The sequence below is a fragment of the Chelonoidis abingdonii genome, chromosome 8, assembly GCF_003597395.2.
Source record: "Chelonoidis abingdonii isolate Lonesome George chromosome 8, CheloAbing_2.0, whole genome shotgun sequence".
Taxonomy (NCBI): domain Eukaryota; kingdom Metazoa; phylum Chordata; order Testudines; family Testudinidae; genus Chelonoidis; species Chelonoidis abingdonii.
In genome coordinates, this window is record NC_133776.1 from 57,016,526 (window position 1) to 57,038,919 (window position 22,394).

The 22,394-nt window shown below is 43.4% G+C and overlaps 1 protein-coding gene across 5 annotated transcripts in view; it reads right to left on the bottom strand.

Annotated features, from left to right (window-relative positions):
• Nucleotides 1-22,394, bottom strand: part of FARP2 (FERM, ARH/RhoGEF and pleckstrin domain protein 2) — a 204,508-nt gene that overhangs the window by 66,643 nt on the left and 115,471 nt on the right. For 3 of the 5 annotated variants that reach the window (XR_012656392.1, XM_075068631.1, XM_075068632.1), the window contains 4 exons: nt 14,033-14,196; nt 13,748-13,816; nt 8,435-8,492; nt 7,545-7,800 (listed from right to left, as the gene is read on the bottom strand). Coding sequence is in view for 4 of the 5 variants with exons in the window: in XM_075068631.1 (XP_074924732.1) it covers nt 7,545-7,800; nt 8,435-8,492; nt 13,748-13,816; nt 14,033-14,196 (547 nt within the window). In the remaining variant the exon portion in view is untranslated. Of the gene's footprint in view, nt 1-6,644; nt 7,801-8,434; nt 8,493-13,747; nt 13,817-14,032; nt 14,197-22,394 lie in introns of all 5 variants that reach the window. The other 2 variants (XM_075068629.1, XM_075068630.1) reach the window with 1 other exon arrangement.

The window sequence follows — 22,394 nt, forward strand, 5'->3', positions numbered from 1 at the left end:
AAGATGTATTAAGAAATTCCAGCCCCCTTTGCATTGTTAGCGTAATGTTTTTCTGCAAAGATTAGCACCTGTTGAACTGGGGATCACTTCATGCTAAGGCACAAGTAGTTTTGTGAGCTGAATGTACAGTACACCTGCACATTCTGGTGATAGGTCTTTGCACTTTCTTACCAATGTTTAGAACACTGCCACAACAGTATTACTGAGTGAAGTCAGAGCCCTGCACATTGAAGCTACAGTAGAATATTGTGATTTTATAGAATTTAAGGTAATGTCTTTCCACAGGTTACACATCTTAGTTTTAATTATTTGAGAAGCACTTCAGATTCAAAACCCATTAAGTTATTCTTTAAAAGCAGCAAAGAGTTATTCTTGACTCAGTGGATTAATCTTCTAATAACCCACAGAGAGGTAAATGAATTAAATGCGCTTTGCAATATACATTTGGAGCTGTAAAAATCTCACAATATCCATGTATTTGGTATATATGTATACTCATACATATACGCACAGCATTTGTGATGAGTTCAGTGTTAAAATGGCTACAGTGCAGATGACGACTGGGAGTTTGCACTGAGAATTGCGCTATACACCTATTTAGTCCATTAATATCTAATAATTAAGGCTGAGCAACCTTTGCAAAATGACAATAATAAGAATGACTTACCAACAGGTTTGCACCAAAACAACATTATAATAATTAACAAGATTTTATTTGTTATTGTTTTCCCACAGTCTTATCAAGATTTGCAATAAACAAAATTAAACAAAAGAAACCACCACCACCACCACCACCTAATACCACAGGATAAGTGAATTCAATACTTGTTTTATCCAGTAACTCTGAGGTTATTGGGCTTTTAAGTGAAACTTGACAGAAAATCAATATATTTCCTACTCTATATGAAAGATAAAATATGAGTATTTCTGGGAAATGGACAAAATGTTACTTTAATGACTCATACTATTTTAAAATTACAAAGTATACACCACAACACGCTAATACGAATGTAGTAAACTTTACCAAGGCTTAACTGGATGGCTGTTTGTTCACAGAATGTTCTGACACCAGTGTTTTGTAAATCAAATGGACTCCCATGACTATACATACCAAGACTAAAATGCTCTCTTATATAGTGCTTGACACGCTTCAGATGATTTAGTTGGGGACTGGATGATTTAGTTGGGGATTGGTCCTGCTTTGAGCAGGGGGCTGGACTAGATGACCTCCTGAGGTCCCTTCCAACCCTGATATTCTGATTCTATGACATTTGGTGAAAAATATATTAAGTGATGAGTGGGTGTAAATATACATAGAGAAATATAGATACAGATTGTTTTATCGAGCTCTAAGGCCTACAATGCATTTTATATGACTTTCTGTTGCACTCTGAAGTGCAGTCAAATACCTTATCTCTAGACCTAAATCCATTAGTAGGCTATAGCTACAGCAGTGAAGAATCACTATTGTTTATGCCTATTCTATAAATGCATTTGTATATATACAAATACCTGATTAAACATTTAGCAGTTGCTAACACAGGGTCCCGTGCCATGTAGGGGAGTTCAGAGGCAGATGGGATGAATGGCCTCTCAGAGGAAGGAGAGTAGTGTTTCTATGGCATGCTCCCCTTTCACTTAACGAAGGCTGTGCAAGTATGAGGATATGGAATGTGGGGTAGAATAGTATACTGGAGTATGTGTAGGTGAATAGTTGCTTTTCATATCATGCTCTTCTTGGCCATTGGCTTATCTGAGGTGAAACCTGTGCAGTAGTTGATGGCTGACCAGCATTAAGTCCCTTCCATGCCTTCCGTTCACGAGGTCAGAAATCATCCTCAGAAGTGATGCTGCCAGGAAGTACCACGGAAAGGCTGCTAGTCTTTGGCTTGCCACTGCCCAAATCTGAACAAATGTCTTGTGTTCTTTTTCAAAATCCTCCCTGTTCAGGGGACCTTGCATAGGAGACTCCACAAGGACCATCTTCTAAAGTTTCCCATGCAATTCCTCCCCTGGCCCCACAGCACCCCAGTCCATGTGTAACACGGTGCCCATAACTTAATTTCATACTCAGGTTCTCCTTGCACTCCAAAAAACAGTTTCTATATGTAAGTATCCAGCACCTTCTTTTAAAATTAAACAGCACACTATTAACTTTCTTTAAACAAAAAATTTTATGCTCAAATTAATATTCAATATCGACAACTATTATTTAATAATACTGAAGTTGTGAAAAAGTGAAAACAAAACTGAAAGTCTGCTAGCGTGTTCTCAGTTTAGAATGTTATGCTTAGGTATTGAAATACACATTGTACCACATCACAAACTGTACCAGCAAGGTAAAACAGCCTAAGTGGAAAACTGAAAACCTGCCTTCTCACCTTCTTCCTTGGCTGGTCCAACCAGAGACACCTCCATGGGGAGAGGAGTAGGTGTGGAAGGATGCTGTGACTGCTGCCAGGGAAAAGAGCTAGCTAGATAGCAACAGTGGCCTATGTTAGAACTGACACCTCGACTGCTGAAAGGCACTGAATCCAATAATCTCTCTAGAAGAGGACTGTATCTTTGCACCACCCATGAAGATGCTTCTGAGGGCCTCTCTCTCCCCTGGGAATAGATCAGCAAGATTAAATGAATCTGAAGTCTGACCATCTGTAGGAAATGCTACAAAACATTCTTCTTTGACAAAACCTGTCACAACAAGACACTAAACACTAACATCCCTTTCTACCTGCCCCCAAAAACAACACACAAAACCTCTCGAGATTAACTAAAATTAAATAAACACATAACCCTACCCCAAGCCAAGTTTGTATACTCTAAAAAGGGAAAAGAGCCAGAGATTATAAAATTAATTGACTTACATGGAGGCATTCAGATACTAGAACAATGGATGGCATTATAAAAACCGCAAAGAGTCATGTGGCATCTTACAGACTAACAGACGTATTGGAGCATGAGCTTTTGTGGGTGAATACCCATGCATCCGACAAAGTGGATATTCACCCACGAAAGCTCATGCTCCTATACGTCAGTTAGTCTATAAGGTGCCATGGGACTCTTTGCTGCTTTTACAGATCCAGACTAACACGGCTATCCCTCTGATACATTATAAAAACTGTAAGAGAAATATCTCCCTCTTCCCCCACCAATAGCACAGGGGTTTGAAGTCCCTCCATCAGTCTGCTAGCCAACACTTAAGTTTTGATTACCTAGCCCCCTTACGGTATTTAGGTCAGCATTAGAAGAGTGTTTCCCCATTCTGTCTCCCGTATCCCAGCTTTCTGGAGAAGAATGTAAAAGGAGAAATACTTACTACCCACTCTAGTGTGCTATCTTAGCAACTGGATGCTGCCTTTTAGCTCTGTTTGTATGGCTCTGATCAGCATGTCCTTATCAGAGTATTCCCAACCCCCGTCTTTGGAAAGAAAATGGAGTCAGATGCTGTGGAAGTAAAAATAACTTACCTGCTGTTATGCTTCACTAAAAATATTATTTGAATGGATTAATACTTTTCGCCAAAAAATTGCCTACCTGTCTCATGCTAGAAGCCAAAGAATCAAGAGCTGGAATCTAGTCATTATGGTATCTTTCAAGAATGAAGCATGAGTTTAAATAAAAGCATTACCTTTTGGTTTTTTAAAAAACCCTGGGGTTTGTAATTGCCATTAAAAGATACACAGGATTGCAAAGTGCAGATAGGAGTAGAAAAGTTTACAACTACCTTTTTAAGACTCAAGAAAAAAATATTAGTAAGCTTTCATATATGATTATAAAGAGAATTTGGAGAAGAACTTTGTGGGTTTTTTTAAAAAACACTTTAGACTCAGTCAATCCTTAGGAAAGCACTTGTGACAAAGTCCTACATACAGACAAAAGGCAATATTTAATCTTTAATATCTTGGAGTTTTTGAAAAGAAACAGAAATTGTCCCTGCCCATATTACTATCCAAAGACTTGCCTCCCACTCTCCAACCCCCTAAAAGAGAGTTCCCCAATTAAAGCATTTTTCAAGTTATATAATGGAAAAATAAACTAATTATAGCATGACCACACCAGCTAGGTGAGATAGCCAAAGAACAAAAAGTTTGTCTCCTCCAGCTGCCTATTTACCCATGCCATATTCCACATTCTGACATTTCCACAAACAGAAATCAAGTCAACAAGAGGCAAAATGATTATTATATAGAGGGGGAGGAGGGGAGGGAAGAGAGAGAGAGAGACCACTGCCATTTAAAGAAACAGAACAGCCACAAACACTTGAAAAATGACACAGCTAATACTTCACCATATGGTATTATAGGTATGTTTTCATTTTATAATGCCAGTCAGCAAATGCAAACTTCTGACACTTCCCAGTGCAACAATAGGAATTCCACTCAAACACAATGCATAGAATGAGTACACATACTGAATGCTTTAAGGCAGGGGTGGCCAACTTGAGCCTGAGAAGGAGCCAGAATTTACCAATTTATGTCAGCAGCCTCCCATCAGCTCCTCCATCTCACTCCCAGGGCCTCCCACCCCCAGCAGCCCCAGGGATTAGCACCTCCCCTTCCCACCCACATCAGCTGTTTCATGGAATGCAGGAGGCTGGGGGAGGGGAGGGGGTTGAAGCAAGGGTATGGCAGGCTCAGGGGAGGAGGCAGGAAGGGGTGGACTGGGGGTAGTGCCTATGGCAGAGCCAGGGGTTGAGCAGTGAGCATCCCCCGGCACACTGGAAAGTTGGCACCTGTAACTCCAGCCCTGGAGTCAGTGCTTATACAAGGAGCCACATATTAACTTCTGAAGAGCTGCATGTGGCTCTGGAGCTACAGGTTGGCCAGCCCTGCTTTAAATGAATGATCATGTCTGTAGAAGGAATAGTTAGAACAGACTACAAACAAAATAGGTGAATGAGGGACAATCACCTCATTAAGTTTTATTGCACACTGAAAGAACTTTCCTTGTAATGTTTCATCAGGATTCTTTAAGAAATTTTTAAGTGGCCTACCAAGTATGAAGGTTCCTTTTCAATACATCAGTCCCTTACCCAGGAAACACCATATGAACATTAATGGAAAAACACACTATATGAACAAATTAATTATGCTAATTTATCCACCCTGTTTATTTTAGAGGGAATCCAATGAAGTGATATTGCACTATTATCCCATTTAGGAAAGGCAGGTTCAGAATCTGGACCACACGGAATGTAAACCAAATTGCCTCAAGAGGCGATGCTTTTGACCCCAAACCTGCCACAGGGATATTTTTTATTTTAAACTCGTTTCTTGCACAAGGCCTCAAAATTTTGCATCTCAGAATTCCAGTCCCTACTAAGAATATCTATTAGGTGGACTGAGAGCAAGTAAGTTTGATAACCTCCACCATCACTAATTTAATGAATTAGTACAATGGATATGATCACCGAAATCTATATTTACATCTTTTCAATTACACCTTCATGAATCATGTTACATAAAGTCACCTATCTAAAAATGCCTATGAAAGCAGTGAAGATAAAACAGTGGCTGATGGTATTCACTTTTTTTTATTATTATTATTATTATTATTAACTTTACACCAAGTCTTTATTTTCCTGAAAGGAGCCATCTTATTTCAATAGCGTTCTGCTGAATACCGTGCAGAGTTTAAATTAAAGACAGCTAATGCCTGATTTATCTTTTAGTATTTCTCCCAGACCAAGCAAATTTTATATGCCTTAATTAAATTAAGTTGCAGCCATTTTTCTGCAGTGTAATTCATTAAATTAAGACAAAGAAGATGAGAAAGTTCAATAAGGAGTTAAGTGCCTTTATAATCTGTGTGTCACTCCAAACAGCTGCAAAACAGCAGGGAACTTGTTCATTGCTGGACTGTTGTTGCTCACAGTGTGCCTTCAAGTTCAACAATTCTCTTCAGGGGTAGTTCAGATGATGCCCAGCATGCATTTGCTCCTGTACACATGCTCCTCTTCTAAATTGCCATCTAAGATTTTGATTCTTTGAGGTGTATGCCAGATTTTTGTTGCATAAACTTGACATTTTAAGAATAATTTTCACAGCTGATTCACAGATTGTCCATCCTTGTCTCAAGAAACAGCACAGATTCTTACTGCATTGCAGGACCACAACCTATGTATTGGATGTGGCCTGTAACAACTGACCTACAAGCGGCAGCATCTCGTGCTGATGTCAGAGGAAGTGTACACTAGACTAAATCTGACATACAAACATGTTTCCGGGAAAGTAAGGAATAATAGGATTATAATTTTTCTTAATTCTGGTTGGCCCAACTGACAATATTAACCTTTCTGAAATTTTTTAAATTTAGCATTTTGCATAAATCACAGTTGGTTATAGAGTTTCTGAATACACATTTCAATATAATGCAATAACAAAGCTGGGATACTTCAAGGGAAAATAAAGAGAAGGAAAGAAACAGGAATCAACTATATTATGCAAATTAAAATCCAGCCACTGAAATAAGAGTTTTCCACCTCAAAAATTATTTAAATTATACCTCTGAATTGAAACCTCTGAACTGAAAGTTCGAGCGGATACCTCAAACTACCAATCAATTATTGATGTGTGTTTTTCCTGTTTGATCTTCTTGGGCAAGATTCTTTAAATTATTCTGAAAATCAAAAGTGAAGCTCTCACCAATTGTCTGAGCAAAGGGGTTGCTGAAGAAGTGGTTTCCATCCATTGGAGCTGCACTTTCCGAATCCCAGGAGTCTGTATCTGTACTGATAGAGTCTTCTGTAGTAGTAAGTGGACAGCTCAGCTGCTCCAGCTGGTCAATGATGTCAGTGAACTGAAAGGCTGAGCTGGATTCAGAGCGAACCGAGTAGGCTGGGAAGTTAACCATAGAACTAGCTTCAGAATGAATAGCAGAGCTATACGTGTGAAAGGATGATGCACCATTCAGTGGCAAATTATTGAGGGAACTGCTTTCAGAACGGTTGTTTATGAGTGAACTGGTTTCAGAAGGACTCAAAAGGCTTTGCATTCTGCTTGCTTGTGCTTTAACCTCAAACAATTCCGATGTATCTGATGGCCTCTCATTGCCATTGAAATCACTCCCTTCAAATTCAAACTCATCTTCCATGTTCATATCTACTGCTTCTATGGAGTATCTGTCAGGGCTTGACTGAGAAGACACCATACTTTGCCGAAGAACATCCTTAGTTAGTTTAGTTGAATCTGATGCATGCCTAGATAAATCAGACCCCATGTGGTCTAAGCCACTGTACACATATGAAAATGCTTCAGATCCCCCAGCAAAAAAGGAGATTTCTGTTGGATCATCATCAATAAATTCTTCTGAAACCTGCAGCTGGGAGTTCGTCAATGTGAAAAGAGGGTCACCCCTACCGCAATACCGATGCTTTTTATCAGCAATAAAAACACCTGTGGTAAAGTCATCCTCATCATTGTCATTTTTAAAGATAACCCTGCTCTCCTGGTTACCCTTCTCTATTTCCAGATCTAAACCACAACTACTCTCAACACCAGTGTAAGTGGGGTTGCAGTTTCCTACAACATTACAAAACCCAACACCTTGGAATGATTGGAGTATGGGAGATCCAGGCTGCTGTGTTGCTTTCTTCCCAGTTTCTTCAGTTGGTACTGCAATACTCTTTTCTGATGTTGGACTCCTCATATATGGTGCTCTGGGGTCCAAGAAGGAATGATTCGTCTCCATACAGATGGGCACATCAGTAGTGGTAGTGGATGATGTATAAACTGAAGGGAAGGAGGCAGATACTGAGGCATGGGACCCAGGAGCACCTAAGCCCTCAGTAAATGAGACACTCTGAAGTGGAAAAAAAATAGAACAGGTAAAAAAGTGTATTTATCATACATAGAAAAAACACTACCTCTGATATCTGACTCAGTAAAAGTGTGTACTAGAAAGAGATTTTCTGCAAATACAGCTTCATATACAGAAAAAGACCAAAATCTCCAGAAAGATAAAAACTCACCTTTTACAACTTCTCGTGATCAGCTATTAAATTACTCCCATCATTTTTAAACCCTCCACTAACAGAGCAAACAACGAAACACACACAAGGGTATTGGAGGGAATTCACAAAATATTTAGGGCCAAGTCCTGAAGTGCTTGCTTCAGCACAACTCCTTTTGCTCATATGACAGACATTTGATCCAAAACACATGAACAGGACTGCGTATCTCAAGGAATAAGTATGAAAATTTCTTTTCAACTATGTGAAGTATGAAAGATAAGCCATGTGAGAGTCACTTCAACCTACCTACAGTACCCATTAAAATTAGTACCACAGGAAAAAATTATGCACAGCATGAAGATTAAACAGCGAAAATGATTCTGGATCAACAAGACAACATAATCAACTTTCCCTACACTACCAAATTGGAAAGCTGGCTGTCAGTCTTACTGACCATAATATTTAGAGTGGTGCAGGACTAACCTGTTTTGGCACATCTGTGTTCAAAGTGTGAGCAGACACTCTAGCTTTGCTGTGCCTCCTGAAAGAGAGAGAGAGTATGCTGTGAACTAAGTAATCAATCAGCCTTTCTCCTCCCCCTACCCAGTCTCACTCATTCTACCCACCCATGCAAAAGAGTAAAAAGATGTTTGAAAAGTGTGAATTGGGAGTGCTTTGTTCCAGGTGGGCCTTGAGTGTTATAGAAAGGCTGTCAGCAGCGGACCAGCTGAGCGGCAAACAGCAGAGGCTAACAGAAGGAGTTTGCCAGGGGAGTGCACTCAGGCTTTCATCTTGCAGGCTCCTCTGAGTAGTTACTGCAACAGTTAAGGAAGCTCTTAGAAGGAAGGAAACATGGATGGTGAGCGTTCAGCTGTTACCACCTGTACAGGATGTGCCAGGTTTGTCTTTCTTCCACAGGACAAAAGTGACTTTGTTTGTACAAAGTGCAAGCTGGTCTCCATATTGGAAGAGAAGGTTCAAGGTCTGGAGAAACAAGTATCGACCCTGCATTGCATAAGAGAAAATGAAGATTTCCTGGACAGATGTCAGGATATGCTTCTACAGGCACAACATTCTGAAGAATCAGAGCAGGCTGCGCAGCAGAGACAGAAGGATGGTAAAGAAATTTGGCAGCATGTGACCTCCAGAGGAAGAAAGAGGAGCATCCATGTACCAGCAATGCAGATAAAGGTAAGCAACCATTTTCACGTTCTCTCCACAGGTACTAATTCGGAGAGTGGACTAGGTGATACATCTGAGGGAAGGGAGCAGAACGAGACTCCACTGACTGGAAGGCTTGAGATGCGTTATCTTAGGGATGGGGGTCCCATGACGACTGCTCCCAAGAAAAGAAGGCGGGTGATGGTGGTCAGGGACTCAAACAGGAAAACCGAGAGGTCTGCTCCTTGCCAGGAACTAGGATTCAGGATGTGACAGAGAGATTGCAGAGATTTATCAAGCCCTCGGATCACTACCCCTTCCTGCTTCTCCATATGGGCACCAATGATACTAAGTGTATCGCTGCAGACTACGTGGCTCTGGGAAGAAGGATAAAGGAATTTGAGGTGCAACTGGTGTTCTCATCCGTCATCTCTCTGGAAGGAAAAGGCCCAGTGAGAGACCGTCGAATCGTGGAAATCAACAAATTGCTATGCAGGTGGTGTCGGAGCTTGGATTCTTTGACCATGGGATGGTGTTCAAAGAAGGAAAAGTGCAAGGCAGAGACCAGCTCCACCTAACGCAGAGAGGGAAGAGCATCTTCGCAAGCAGGCTGGCTAACCTAGTGAGGAAGACTTTAAACTAGGTTCACTGGGGAAAAGAGACCAAAGCCCTGAGGTAAGTGGGGAAATGGGATGGAAGTACAAGCAGGAGAGTGCAAGAGGGGAGGACTCCTGTCTCAGAAAGCAGGACAATCAGCAAGTTACATTAAGTTCCTACACACAAATGCAAGAAGCCTAGGAAACAAGCAGGGAAAACTGGAAATCCTGGCACAGTCAAGGAACTATGATGGGATTGGAATAACAGAAAGTTGGTGGGATAATTCACATGACTGGAGTACTGTCATGGATGAATATAAACTGTTCAGGAAGGACAGGCAGGGCAGAAAAGGTGGGGGAGTTGCACTGTATGTAAGAGAGTAGTATGACTGCTCAGAGCTTCGGTATGAAACTGCAGAAAAACTTGAGAGTCTCTGGATTAAGTTTAGAAGTGTGAGCAACAAGAGTGATGTCATGGTGGGAGTCTGCTACAGACCACCAGACCAGGGGGAAGAGGTAGACGAGGCTTTCTTCAGGCAACTAACAGAAGTTACTAGATCACAGGCCCTGGCTCTCATGGGAGACTTCAATCATCTCGATATCTGCTGGGACAGCAACACAGCAGTGCATAGACAATCCAGAAAGTTTTTGGAAAGCGTAGGAGACAATTTCCTGGTGCAAGTGCTGGAGGAACCAACTAGGGACAGAGCTCTTCTTGACCTGCTGCTCACAAACAGGGAAGAATTAGTACGGGAAGCAAAAGTGGATGGGAACCTGGGAGGCAGTGACCATGAGATGGTCGAGTTCAGGGTCCTGACACAAGGAAGAAAGGAGAGCAGCAGAATACGGACCCTGGACTTCAGAAAAGCAGACTTTGATTCCCTTGGGGAACTGATGGGCAGGATCCCCTGGGAGAATAACATGAGGGGGAAAGGAGTCCAGGACATGCGGCTATTTTAAAGAATCCTTATTGGGGTTACAGGAACAAACCATCCCAACGTGTAGAAAGAATAGTAAATATGGCAGGCGACTAGCTTGGCTTAACAACGAAATCCTTGCTGATCTTATACACAAAAAAGAAGCTTACAAGAAGTGGAAAATTGGACATATGACCAGGGAGGAGTATAAAAATATTGCTCAGGCCTGCAGGAGAGAAATCAGGAAGGCCAAATCACACTTAGAGTTGCAGCCAGCAAGAGATGTTAAGAGTAACAAGAAGGGCTTCTTCAGATATGTTAGACAAGAAAAAAGTCAAGGAAAGTGTGGGCCCCTTACTGAATGAGGGAGGCAACCTAGTGACAGAGGATGTGGAAAAAGCTTTTGCCCTGTCTTCAGGAACAAGGTGAGATCCCAGACTACTGCACTGGGCAGCACAGCATGGGGAGGAGGTGACCAGCTCTCTGTGGAGAAAGAAGTGATTTGGGACTATTTAGAAAAGCTGGCCGAGCACAAATCCATGGGGCCGGATGTGCTGCATCCGAGGGTGCTAAAGGAGTTGGCAGATGTGATTGCAGAGCCATTGGCCGTTATCTTTGAAAACTCATGGCGACCAGGAGAGGTTCCGGATGATTGGAAAAAGGTAAATGTAGTGCCCATCTTTAAAAAAAGGGAAGGAGAAGGATCCAGGGAGCTACAGGTAGGGTGACCAGCCAGCAAGTGTGAAAAATCAGGACAGAGAGTAGGGGGTAATAGGAGCCTATATAAGGAAAAGACCCCAAAATCGAGATTGTGCCTATAAAAATCGGGACAACTAGTCACCCTAACTACAGGCCAGTCAGCCTCACCTCAGTCCCTGGAAAAACGATGGAGCAGGTCCTCAAGGAATCAATTCTGAAGCACTTAGAGGAGAGGAAAGTGATCAGGAACAGTCAGCATGGATTAACCAAGGGCAAGTCATGCTTGACTAACCTAATTACCTTCTATGACAAGGTAACTGGCTCTGTGGATGAGGGAAAAGCAGTGGACATGTTATTCCTTGACTTTAGCAAAGCTTTTGATACAGTCTCTCACAGTATCCTTGTCGGCAAGTTAAAGAAGTATGGGCTGGGTGAATGGACTATAAGGTGGAAAGAAAGTTGGCTAGATCGTCAGGCTCAACAGGTAGTGATCAATGGCTCCGTGTCTAGTTGGGGCACTCCGCTTGATCCCAGCTGCCAAAGGTCAGTCCTGGGGCCGGTTTTGTTTAATATCTTCATTAATGATCTGGAGGATGGCGTGGATTGCACCCTCAGCAAATTTGCAGATGACACTAAACTGGGAGGAGTGGTAGATACATTGGAGGGTAGGGATAGGATACAGAGGAATCTAGACAAATTAGAGGACTGGGCCAAAAGAAATCTGATGAGGTTCAACAAGGACAAGTGAAGAGTCCTGTACTTAGGACAGAAGAATCTCATGCACTCTTACAGACTAAGGACCGAATGGCTAGGCAGCACTTCTGCAGAAAAGGACGTAGGGGTTACAGAGAAGCTGGTTATGAGTCAGTGTGCCCTTGTTGCCAAGAAGGCTAACAGCATTTTGGGCTGTGTAAGTAGGGGCACTGCCAACAGATCGTGAGAACATGATCATTCCCCTCTATTTAGCACTGGTGAGGCCTCGTCTGGAGTACTGTGTCCAGTTTTGGGCCCTACACTACAAGAAGGATGTGGAAAAATTGGAAAGGGTTCAGCGGAGGGCAACAAAAATGATTAGGGGGATGGGGCACATGACTTAGGAGGAGAGGCTGAGGGAACTGAGATGGTTTAGTCTGCAGAAGAGAAGAATGAGGGGGGATTTGATAGCTGCTTTCAACTACCTGAAAGAGGGTTCCAAAAAGGATGGATCTAGATTGCTCTCAGTGGCCCCAGATGACAGAACAAGGAGTAATGGTCTCAAGTTGCAGTTGGGGAGGTTTAGGCTGGATATTAGGAAAAAAACTTTTTCACTAGGAGGGTAGTGAAGCACTGGAATGGGTTACCTAGGGAGGTGGTGGAATCTCCTTCCTTAGAGGTTTTTAAGGTCAGGCTTGACAAAGCCCTGGCTGGGATGATTTAGTTGGGGATTGGTCCTGCTTTGAGCAGGGAGTTGGACTCGATGACCTCCTGAGGTCTCTTCCAACCCTGATATCCTATGATTCTATGTTATATCCCCGTTTCAGCAATGACTGAAGGAAGGTACAGCAAGGACATGAAATATTTGTGAATTACTATAAAACACAGAAGCAAGACAATTACTTAAAACAGACATTAGATTCAGACAATTCATGTCTTCAAAGGAGATTGCAAAAGCAACTGCAAGGGCATGGAAGAACAGAATAATGAGACAGCATAAAGGTGTCTGTTCTTTTAAAAAAAATCCCTCCTCATCAAAGCACACAAATATCCATAAATTAATATGGTGTCAAAGTCAATTCATGTGCAACACTTATGCAAAGTACCTTGTCAGTTAACTATATACAATACATGGCACATCATAGTACCCGTTTTCCATAAAAAAAAACAAACCCTTTTTATAAATTATACAAGCTGGTGATTTGATCCACATATAACCATTTTTAATTAGAAAATCCCTCCACAAGACAGGAAGCTGATCAGAAGTCTAAATAGTTAATATATATTTTTTATGGAATTTTACATCTTTTTATCACCAAGATTAATGTCCCGTAGACCTTTTCCCATTTTGTGAAAATTGCCTTTGGAATGTATTTTCTAGTTAACTCATGCAAACCATACACCCCCAAGAAAACCACATGGACTGAAATGAAGGATGACATCTCTTTGAAACATTTCCTACCAGTAGTTAGAGTGTGTGTGCACACTTGAGAGAGAGATTCAAAGAATAAATCAAAGGTAAATACAATTTCAAGTCTCTGCTCTGCCACAGACTTCCTGTGCGACTTTGGGCAAGTCATTTAGCCTCTCTGTGCCTCAGTTCCTCATAATTTTATAATTAAAAAAATGTCTCAAAGCAGCAATTTCATTAAAAGTGAGATTTAGGATATCAACATAGGGACTCCAAGAGTCTCAACTTCATGTCACCTTTTAAAAATCATGGGTTTTACCTTTCATAGGGAGTTTTCTTCATCCCACTATCTTTAACATAATCCACCAGTTGTTTCTGTGTTCGTCCACTGTGAACCAAGCAAAGTACCAATATTATAAAAATCACCACAAAAGAAGTAGATAAAAAAGTCCAGGCTTGGAACAAAGTATGTTTATGCATCAGGAACAGATTCTGAAACTTTTAGCTCCAGTGAATTACTTTAAAGCACTTTTTCATCATGATTTAATTTCCTAACTATAAAAAGTTGTGTTTTATAAATATACTGAGTTATGCTATGCCATACCTGTATCTGAATGAAGACCCTCTGCTGAAGAAGACTGCTTTAGCCTTTGGTTTCGGCTGATCAAACAGCCTGAAGAAAGTGTGATATTCCACACAGATTTTCCAGAAGTTTTTACACTCATCCCTACTGCCAAACAGAAACTCCAGTGTATCCTGATATGGACCCTAGGAGCAAAACAGACGATCAAGTAGCACACACAAGAACACTGAAGATAGACAAGAAAATAGCAGCTGGTGCAGCTGACCCCAGGACCACCTGAGCAGCGCCCCCTCCAGCAGCAGCAGGGGCCCGGGCTGCCCCCCTCAGGAGCAGCAGCGAGGCAACGGGCTTCCCCCCACTTTAGCAGCAGGCCCCAGGCTGCCCCCACCCCAGCAGCAACCACCGGAACATCCACCCCAGAGCAGCAGTGTCTGCTGGAGCACTCCCCTCCCCCAGCACCTAAGATTTAGTTAGGGGGTATTTTTAGTAAAAGTCACGGACAGGTCACTGGTCGTGACATTTTGTTTATTCCCCCGGACCTGTTCATGACTTTTACTAAAAATACCCGTGACTAAATAGTAGCCTTAATCATGAGTTCATCTGCATTCAAAAGGAAAGTGTCACAATCTCATGGACAAGCACAGAAGACAGAATAAGCACTTTTGGCCACTACTGCTATATGGACATCCAGAAACAGGTGAGAATCTAATAAGCACCTTATGTTGTGAACCTGAGTCACATAAGGCAAGCAAACTTCCTCAACTGAAAGTGCTAATGATATCGTCTCTGCCATTTCTTCTATTTGTTTCCCTAGGTCTTTCAGGATCACTTTATTTTTATCTGAATTGAGAGCCCACAAACAATTACCCATCTGTAACAGTTGTTCTTCAAGATGCAATGCAGCAGTGTATTCCGTTTAGGCGGCGCACACCTAGCACACTAGAGCCAGAGAACTTTGCCTAGCAGGACCTGTAGGGGAGGCGCTCATGCCCTGCAGCCCTAGCCCCATCCCAAGGGCAGTCCCACTCCAAACTCCCTCAGTGGCTTTGTAGCGAACATCAGAAGTACAGACTCTGATGCAGTGGGGGTGGAGGGTGAGTTGTGGAATACATGTCTGCATCACATCTCAAACAACAGATACAAGAAGGTAATGATTTTTTCTCTTTTGAGTAGATGCAGCCATGTTTTCTATTTAGGTGACTCACAAGTAGTACTCACAGCAGGAGAGAGGTTGGAGTCTATTTAAACAAGGACTACAAGATTGCCTTCCGAAAGTTTGAATCTGATCTGGATGCAGCAGTAATAGCATAGAGGTTTATAACAGTATGCACAGATGACCAAGTGGCAGCCCTACAAACGTCCAATATAGGAATGTCACTTAGAAATGCCATCAATGTTTCCTAGGGTCTTGTGGAATTAGCATGTATCCTTTGAGGCAGCGTACACAGGAAGTTATCCACCCGGAGATCATCTGTGAACAGACTGCTTAATCCTTAATTTGGTCTGCATATGAAATAAACAAACAAGGTAAGGAGCGGATACGTTCGGTCCTATTGAGATTCAGTCCTATTTTCTCCTATTGAGACAAAGCTAAACATCGGTTGATGTCCAGTGTGTGAAGACGTTGTTCCTCTGGAAGTGAATGCTGCTTAGGGAAGGACACTGGTAAATAGGCAGCTTGGTTCAGGTGAAACTGGGGAACAACTTTGGATAAACACTTAAAAGTAACCCCGTGGCCATATCCTATCTTTAGAAAATTGAGTACAACGGGATTCCACCATCAAAGCCTACAACTCGCCTACCCTCCTGGTGGATGTTATCACCACAAGGAAAGCAGTTTCTGACAAAGAAGGGAGAAAGAAGAAGTTACTAGACGCTCAAATGGAGGCCCCAAGGGAAGAGCTAAGACAGTATTAAGGTCTCACAAAGAAATTGGCTCATTAATGAATGGGTAGAGACAAGTAACTCCTTTCAAGAACCTCACTTCCATGGGGTTTGAAACCATCGACTTTTCTGTAGGCAGAAACACCCAAGTCATCGCCAGGTGGACTTTCAATGAATGAAGTGCAAGACCAGAAGACTGAAGGTGTAACAGGTACTCCAAAATGCTCTGGATACAAGACAACTTCAGATGAACTCCGCAGACTAATGACCAAATCCAGAACAGATTTAACTTTGACAAACAGAACACTTTGGTGGAGGGCTCCCTACTATTGAGCAAGACTTGCCAACACCATCTCCAAACATAATTCCTCCTCCTCATCTACCCATGCAGTATCCATGCTGTGAGAAGCAGGGAGCTGAGTGCTGAATGCAAAACCCAACCAAGATACTAAGTCAGGAGGTCGGGATGAAAAGGAACAGATACAAGTGGGCAGACCATTAACATGAAGTTTGGAGAACCAACAACATTGCCTCAGCCATGCTGAAGCAATGAGAATGAGCTTGGCATGGTCAACTTCAGCTTGAGAATGACTTGCAGGATGACCAAAATTGGAGGAAAACCATACAAAACAGTGCCAATTCTCAGCTCAGGTGAAAAGCATCAGTGAAGGAGCCCAGACTGAGAGACCCCACCCCTGGGATTAAAAGATCTGACATTTCTTGTCATCTCTAATGGCAAGCAGCTATCAAGAGTTTATGGAATGCTACCTATGGCCAGAGGTATTGCAGAAGATGACATACATAAATTTCTCAGTGCCAGGAGCAGAAGACAGGCAAATCTTTCTGATCAGATGAGGAGCTCACACATCCCAGTGAACTCCACCGGAAGACCCAAAAACTATTTGTGATGGTCCATCACCAAGCAACTCAGCCTTTCTGCAATCTTGTTTTCCTTTTCTGCTGAGTGACAATGAGAAACATCTTACAATGGACTACCCACTCATATTAATGGGGTTCCCCAACACAGGAGACATGCTCATCTTACTTCCTGCTTGTTTATGCAGAACATGATATCCATACTGATTGTTTGAATCAGGACAACCTACTTTCATATCAGCTCCCTGAAGGTCCTTTGCACACTCAGAATTACCCTGTCTTTCACAACATTTATGTACAATTGCTATACTTGTAGGAACTAAATGCCCTGGGCTGAAGTCTCTACACAATGGCTCTTCAGCCCAGTGCATGATTCACCTAGGATCACAACAACTAAACCCACGTAGTAATATCCTGCAGCAGGTATATAATTCAGTAAATTTTAAAAAAAAGGACTGGCATTTATATGAATATCTGAAGTTGTATTAGTTAGGATAACTAATTGAGGTTCATCAATCTTCATGCTTCAGGATATACGCTTACCATGAAAAAGAGTTCTGAACAAGTCCCCCTGTGTGGAACAGAACTGCATGCTTAGGTGCATTATTTTGCTTTTTTCACATTCCTCTGAAACATCTGGCATTGGTCACTGTTAGCGACAGGATAATGGACTAGATGAACCACCGATCTGTTTCAGTTTGACACTTGTATTTTTGCTTTTATTCAGATAGATTTTGAGTACTTCTCAGTGTATCTACAAAAATGTTAGATTTAACTCTCAAGTGCCAGCAAAAAATGGTTACCTACCTTTCATAACTGTTGTTCTTCGAGATGTGCTGCTCACGTCTATTCCATTCTTGGTGTGTGCACACTCACATGCACAGTTGTCAGAGACTTTTGCATTAGCAGTATCCGTAGGGTCAGCCCCCTTGAGTGCCGTGCTCATGCGTTGGTATATTAGGTGCCGCTGGCCCTATGCCCTCTCAGCTCCTTCTTGCTGGCAACTCTGACAGAGGGGCAGGAGGGCAGGTAATGGAATGGACATGAGCAAAATATCTCAAAGAACAACAGTAATGAAAGGTAGGTAACCATTTGTTCTTCTTCAAGCGCTTGCTCATGTTGATTCCATTCTAGGTGACTCACAAGCAGCATTCCTGGAGGTGGGCTCGGAGTTCACAGATGTGCAGATTGTAACACTGCTCTACCAAAGCCAGCATTGTCTCGTGCTTGCTGGATAAGCACATAGTGAAACGTGAATATATGGATGGACGACCAGGAGGCAGCCCTGCAGATATCAGAAATTGGCACATGGGCCAGGAAGGCCGCCGCTGAGGCTTGTGCTCTAGTTGAGTGGGTAGATACAATCGCTGGTGGAGGCACCTTTGCCTGATCATAACAGAATCGGATGTAGTCTCTGGGTGGACACTGGCTGACTTTTCATCCTATCTACCACCGTGATGAACAACTCCATTGACTTGCTAAATGGCAAGGTCCTTTCGATATAGAAGGCTAGCACTCTCCTGACATTCAGGGAGTGCAACCTATGTTCCTCCTCAGATTTATGAGGCTTTGGAAAGACTACTGGCAAGAATATGTTCTGGCTCATGTGAAAATGCAAAACCAGCTTGAGCAGGAAAGCCAGATGTGGCTGCAGCTGAACCTTGTCCTTAAAAAATACTGTATAGGGAGCTCCGATGTATGTGCCCTAATCTCGGAACCCTTTGGGCAGAAGTTATCGCCACCAGGAACGACACCTTGCAGGACAGCAAAAGAACGAAACAGGATGCTGTGATGTCATCCAATTAAAATATAACCACACAGATCACTGTTGCAAACATTAGACAATATTTGCTGCAAATATATAACAAAAGTTGTCAAGTGAGGTGTCTATGAAAAAGGTTATGATTTGCTGGTTCTGATTATGATATCTGTATGCATGCATTATTTTTGTATGTGAATTTATAAGTATTGGCTCTATAATTGGATTTCAAATGTTTGCTCCTGCGGTAACGTCCACAAGGTAACACCTTGCACATCTTGGAGGGACTATTCAAATTAAGTGGCTCATCAAGAAGCACTTGGTTGACAACGGACCATGGGAGATGTTCACCTACACTGAGTGGACTGTCATGTAAACGTGCTATCTGGAGTGTAGGTAATGGCTTCCTGCAATGATTGAGGGAAACTGAGCATAAACATATGACTTGCCCGGGTGACTCCAAACTTCATCTTGTTGCTGAAATTTTCCACAGTAAGAACAACAGGATGTCCTCCACATGGCAAAAGCTATAAAAGGCCCTGGAAACACCTCCATTTGGTCTTCAATCCTGCTTCTTACCTCTGGACGAACTTTGCTACAAACTGAAGTTCTGAACAAAGGACTGAATGATCCATCCAAACTGTGGATGTATTCTAGAGACCTGACCTAAGCCAGCAGTTTATTCCATCACTGCTACAAGCCTGAACCAAGAACTTTGCCATTATTGTACGTAATTGATTCTCTTAACCAATTTTAACTCTCACCTCTCTTTCTTTTTATAAATAAACCTTTAGATCTTAGATACTCTGAGATTGGCATCAGCATGATTTTAGGGTAAGATCTAAGTTATATATTGACCTGGGTATATGGCTGCTCCTTTGGGATCAGAAGAACTTATTATTTGATGAGACTGGTTATAAAGAACCACTCATCTCTCAATCCAGTGTTTTTGGTGGTGATATAAGAACTGGAATGCCTGAGGAAACTGCCTTTATGTTTTCTTGCTAGCCAGTGTGATGAAACAGGCGTTTATTTTTGTGGCTGATCTGGTATATCTTATTAAAAAATAACCACTAGTTTTGGGTTGCATTTGCCCTACATCTCAGCAGTCCGTCCTGAATTTGGCATCCTCAGTTGTGACCCACTAAGGCATGGTTACAAGAAGGGAACAGAACGCCAAGGGCTCAAAAGGGGGCTTTCATGAGCCACACAAGCATCAGATTCTGAGCTCACGGAGGGACTGACTCCTGGATTTCGGGGTAGAGCCACTCCAGACCTTTTAAGAACCGGACAGTCATGTTATGAGCTAAGACCAACCTGTCCTGGAATGGAGGGTGAAAGACTGATATAGTGGCCAAGTGGACTTTAACTAATGAAAGGGGCAAACCCTAGAGCTTCAGGTACATAAGGTAGTCCAGGATTAACTGCAGCAAGCCCTGCTCAGACCTAACCTCTTGGGCCAAGGCCCAGCACGTGAATCGTTTCCATTTGGCCAGACAGATTGCTCTAGTGGAGGGCTTTCTACTACTCAGTAGGACCTGCTGGACTCGAGCCGAGCATTCCTGCTCCTCAGCAGTTAACCACGGAGCAACCAAACTGAGGTGCAGTGCTGCCAGATTTGGGTGCAGGAGCCAGCTATGATTCTATAAGAGAAGATCTGGCCAGAGGGGCAACTGCATCAGGGTCGTCACAGACAGGTCCATCAGCGTGTCAAACCAGTGCTGGCGAGGCCAAGCCAGGGCTATCAGAATAATGCTGGCCTTGCCCTGCTTGATCTTAATGAGGACTTTGTGAAACAACAGCAATAGTGGGAAAACATACATCAGAGGCCCTCAGCCATGAAGTATAAGAAGGCATCTGGCAAGTAGCCTCTGTCGACCCCCCGAAATGAGCAGAACCTGTGACATTTCCTGTTCTGATGAGTCGTGAACAAGTCCACCTAGGGAGACGCCCCACTTTCAGAAGATCTGGCAGATCACATAGGGGTGGAGTGACCACTCATGGTGAGACAAGAAGGTTCTGCTGAGGTGATCTGCCAATACATTTCTGGTTCTGGGGATGTCTGCTGCCTCAAGATGAATGGCATGCTGCACACAAGTCCCAGAGCCAGAAGGCTTCCTGGTAGAGGGCTGATGACCTGGCTCTGCCTTGCCTGAGGATATAAAATGTCGTGGTGGTATTGTCCATCAGAACTTGAACCACTGTCTTGTAACTGAGACTGAAAAGCCTGGCAGGCCAGACGAACTGTCCAAAGCTCCCTGACATTTATGTAGCGGGAGTGTTGACTTCCGACTAGTGGCCTGGTGAACTGAGCTCACCCAGGTGGGCTCCCCAGCCCAGATCTGAGAAGTCAGACACCAGAGTTAGCAACTGGGATGGGGCTGCAAAGGGGACTTCCTGCAACACCAACGTGGGGTCCAACCACTACACCAGCGATGACCGGATGTGGTCCGGCACCTTGACTACCAGGTCCAGGTCATGTCTGACATTGGTCTACACCCCAGCAACCAAGACTGCAACAGCCGGAGGTGAAGCCAGGCATGATGGACCATATGAGTACAGGCAGCCATGTGGCCTAGCAATGTTAGCAAGTGCAGGCGGTGGTGAGCAGGTGGCCCTCACACAGGATATTACATCCAACATGGCTCAGAAACAGGTTTCCGGAAAGAATGCCCTGGCCCTTATGGAATCAAGGACCACTCTGATGAACTCTGTCCACTGCACTAATACAAGGGACAATTTCTTTCACGTAGCAGCATGTGTACCACACTAGACCGAGGCTGCTCTGCACTTAATCCCACAATCTGCCCTTGATGAGCCAATCACTGAGAAAAGGATAGACTTGGACCCCCAGACCCCTCAGGTAAGCAGTTACTGGGGCCATACATTTTGTAAAGACCTGCGAGGCCGAGGAGAAGCCAAAGGGAAGCACCATGAACTGGAAATGGTGCTGGTCCACCATAAAACGGAGGAACTCTCTCTGTCCTTGGAAAATAAGAGATATGGAAATAAGCATCTTTCAAGTCAAGAGACCAGTCTACCGGATCCAGGGAGAGGATGATGGAGTCCAGGGATACCATGCGAAACTTCAACTTCTTGAGGTACTTGTTGAGCTGTTGCAGGTCCAGAATGCGGTTGTAGGCCCTCGTTTACTTTTGGGATCAGGAAATAGAGAGAGTAGAAATCTTTCCCCCTCATTTCCTAAGGGACCACCTCCACCAGCACCCAGTTATAGGAAGTTGTCCACCTCCTGAATGAGGAGTTCCTCATGAGAAGAGTCCCTGAAGAGGGATGAGGAAGAGCGGAATGGAAGGGGGATGGCTGAAAACTGAAGGGTGTAGCCCAGCGACAATTTCTAGCACTCAACTGTCCAAGGTGACTCTCGACTAGCCTGAACAGCAGGGATGGAGACAGTTGAAGAAAAGATCGGCGGGTCCCAGGAGGTGACTGGGTCATCGCTCTCAAGTGCACCCTCAAAATGCCCATTTCTGGCCCCTTTGGTGTTTCGCTGGGCCAAGCTGCAAAGGTGAGCGGGAGGAGGAAGGCTGCAGCGACTAAACCCAGTGTCCCTTCTCCTCGTAAATTTCTACGAGGCTGCCAAGGCCTTGGCGGCAGGGTCAGCCGGCATTGCTTCCTCACTGACTGAGGAGTATCCATCCCAAGGGAGCAGAGGGTGGCCCGAACGTCCTTCAGACCATGCAGCCTCACGTCTGTCTGTTCCAAAAAAAGCCTAACTGCATCAAATGGGAGATCCTGTATGGAGGACTGCTTCTCCTGGAAAAAGCCAGCTGTCTGAAGACAGGAGCTGTGCCTCATGACCACCAAGGTGACCACCCTGGCCACCGAATCGTTCGCATCCCAGGG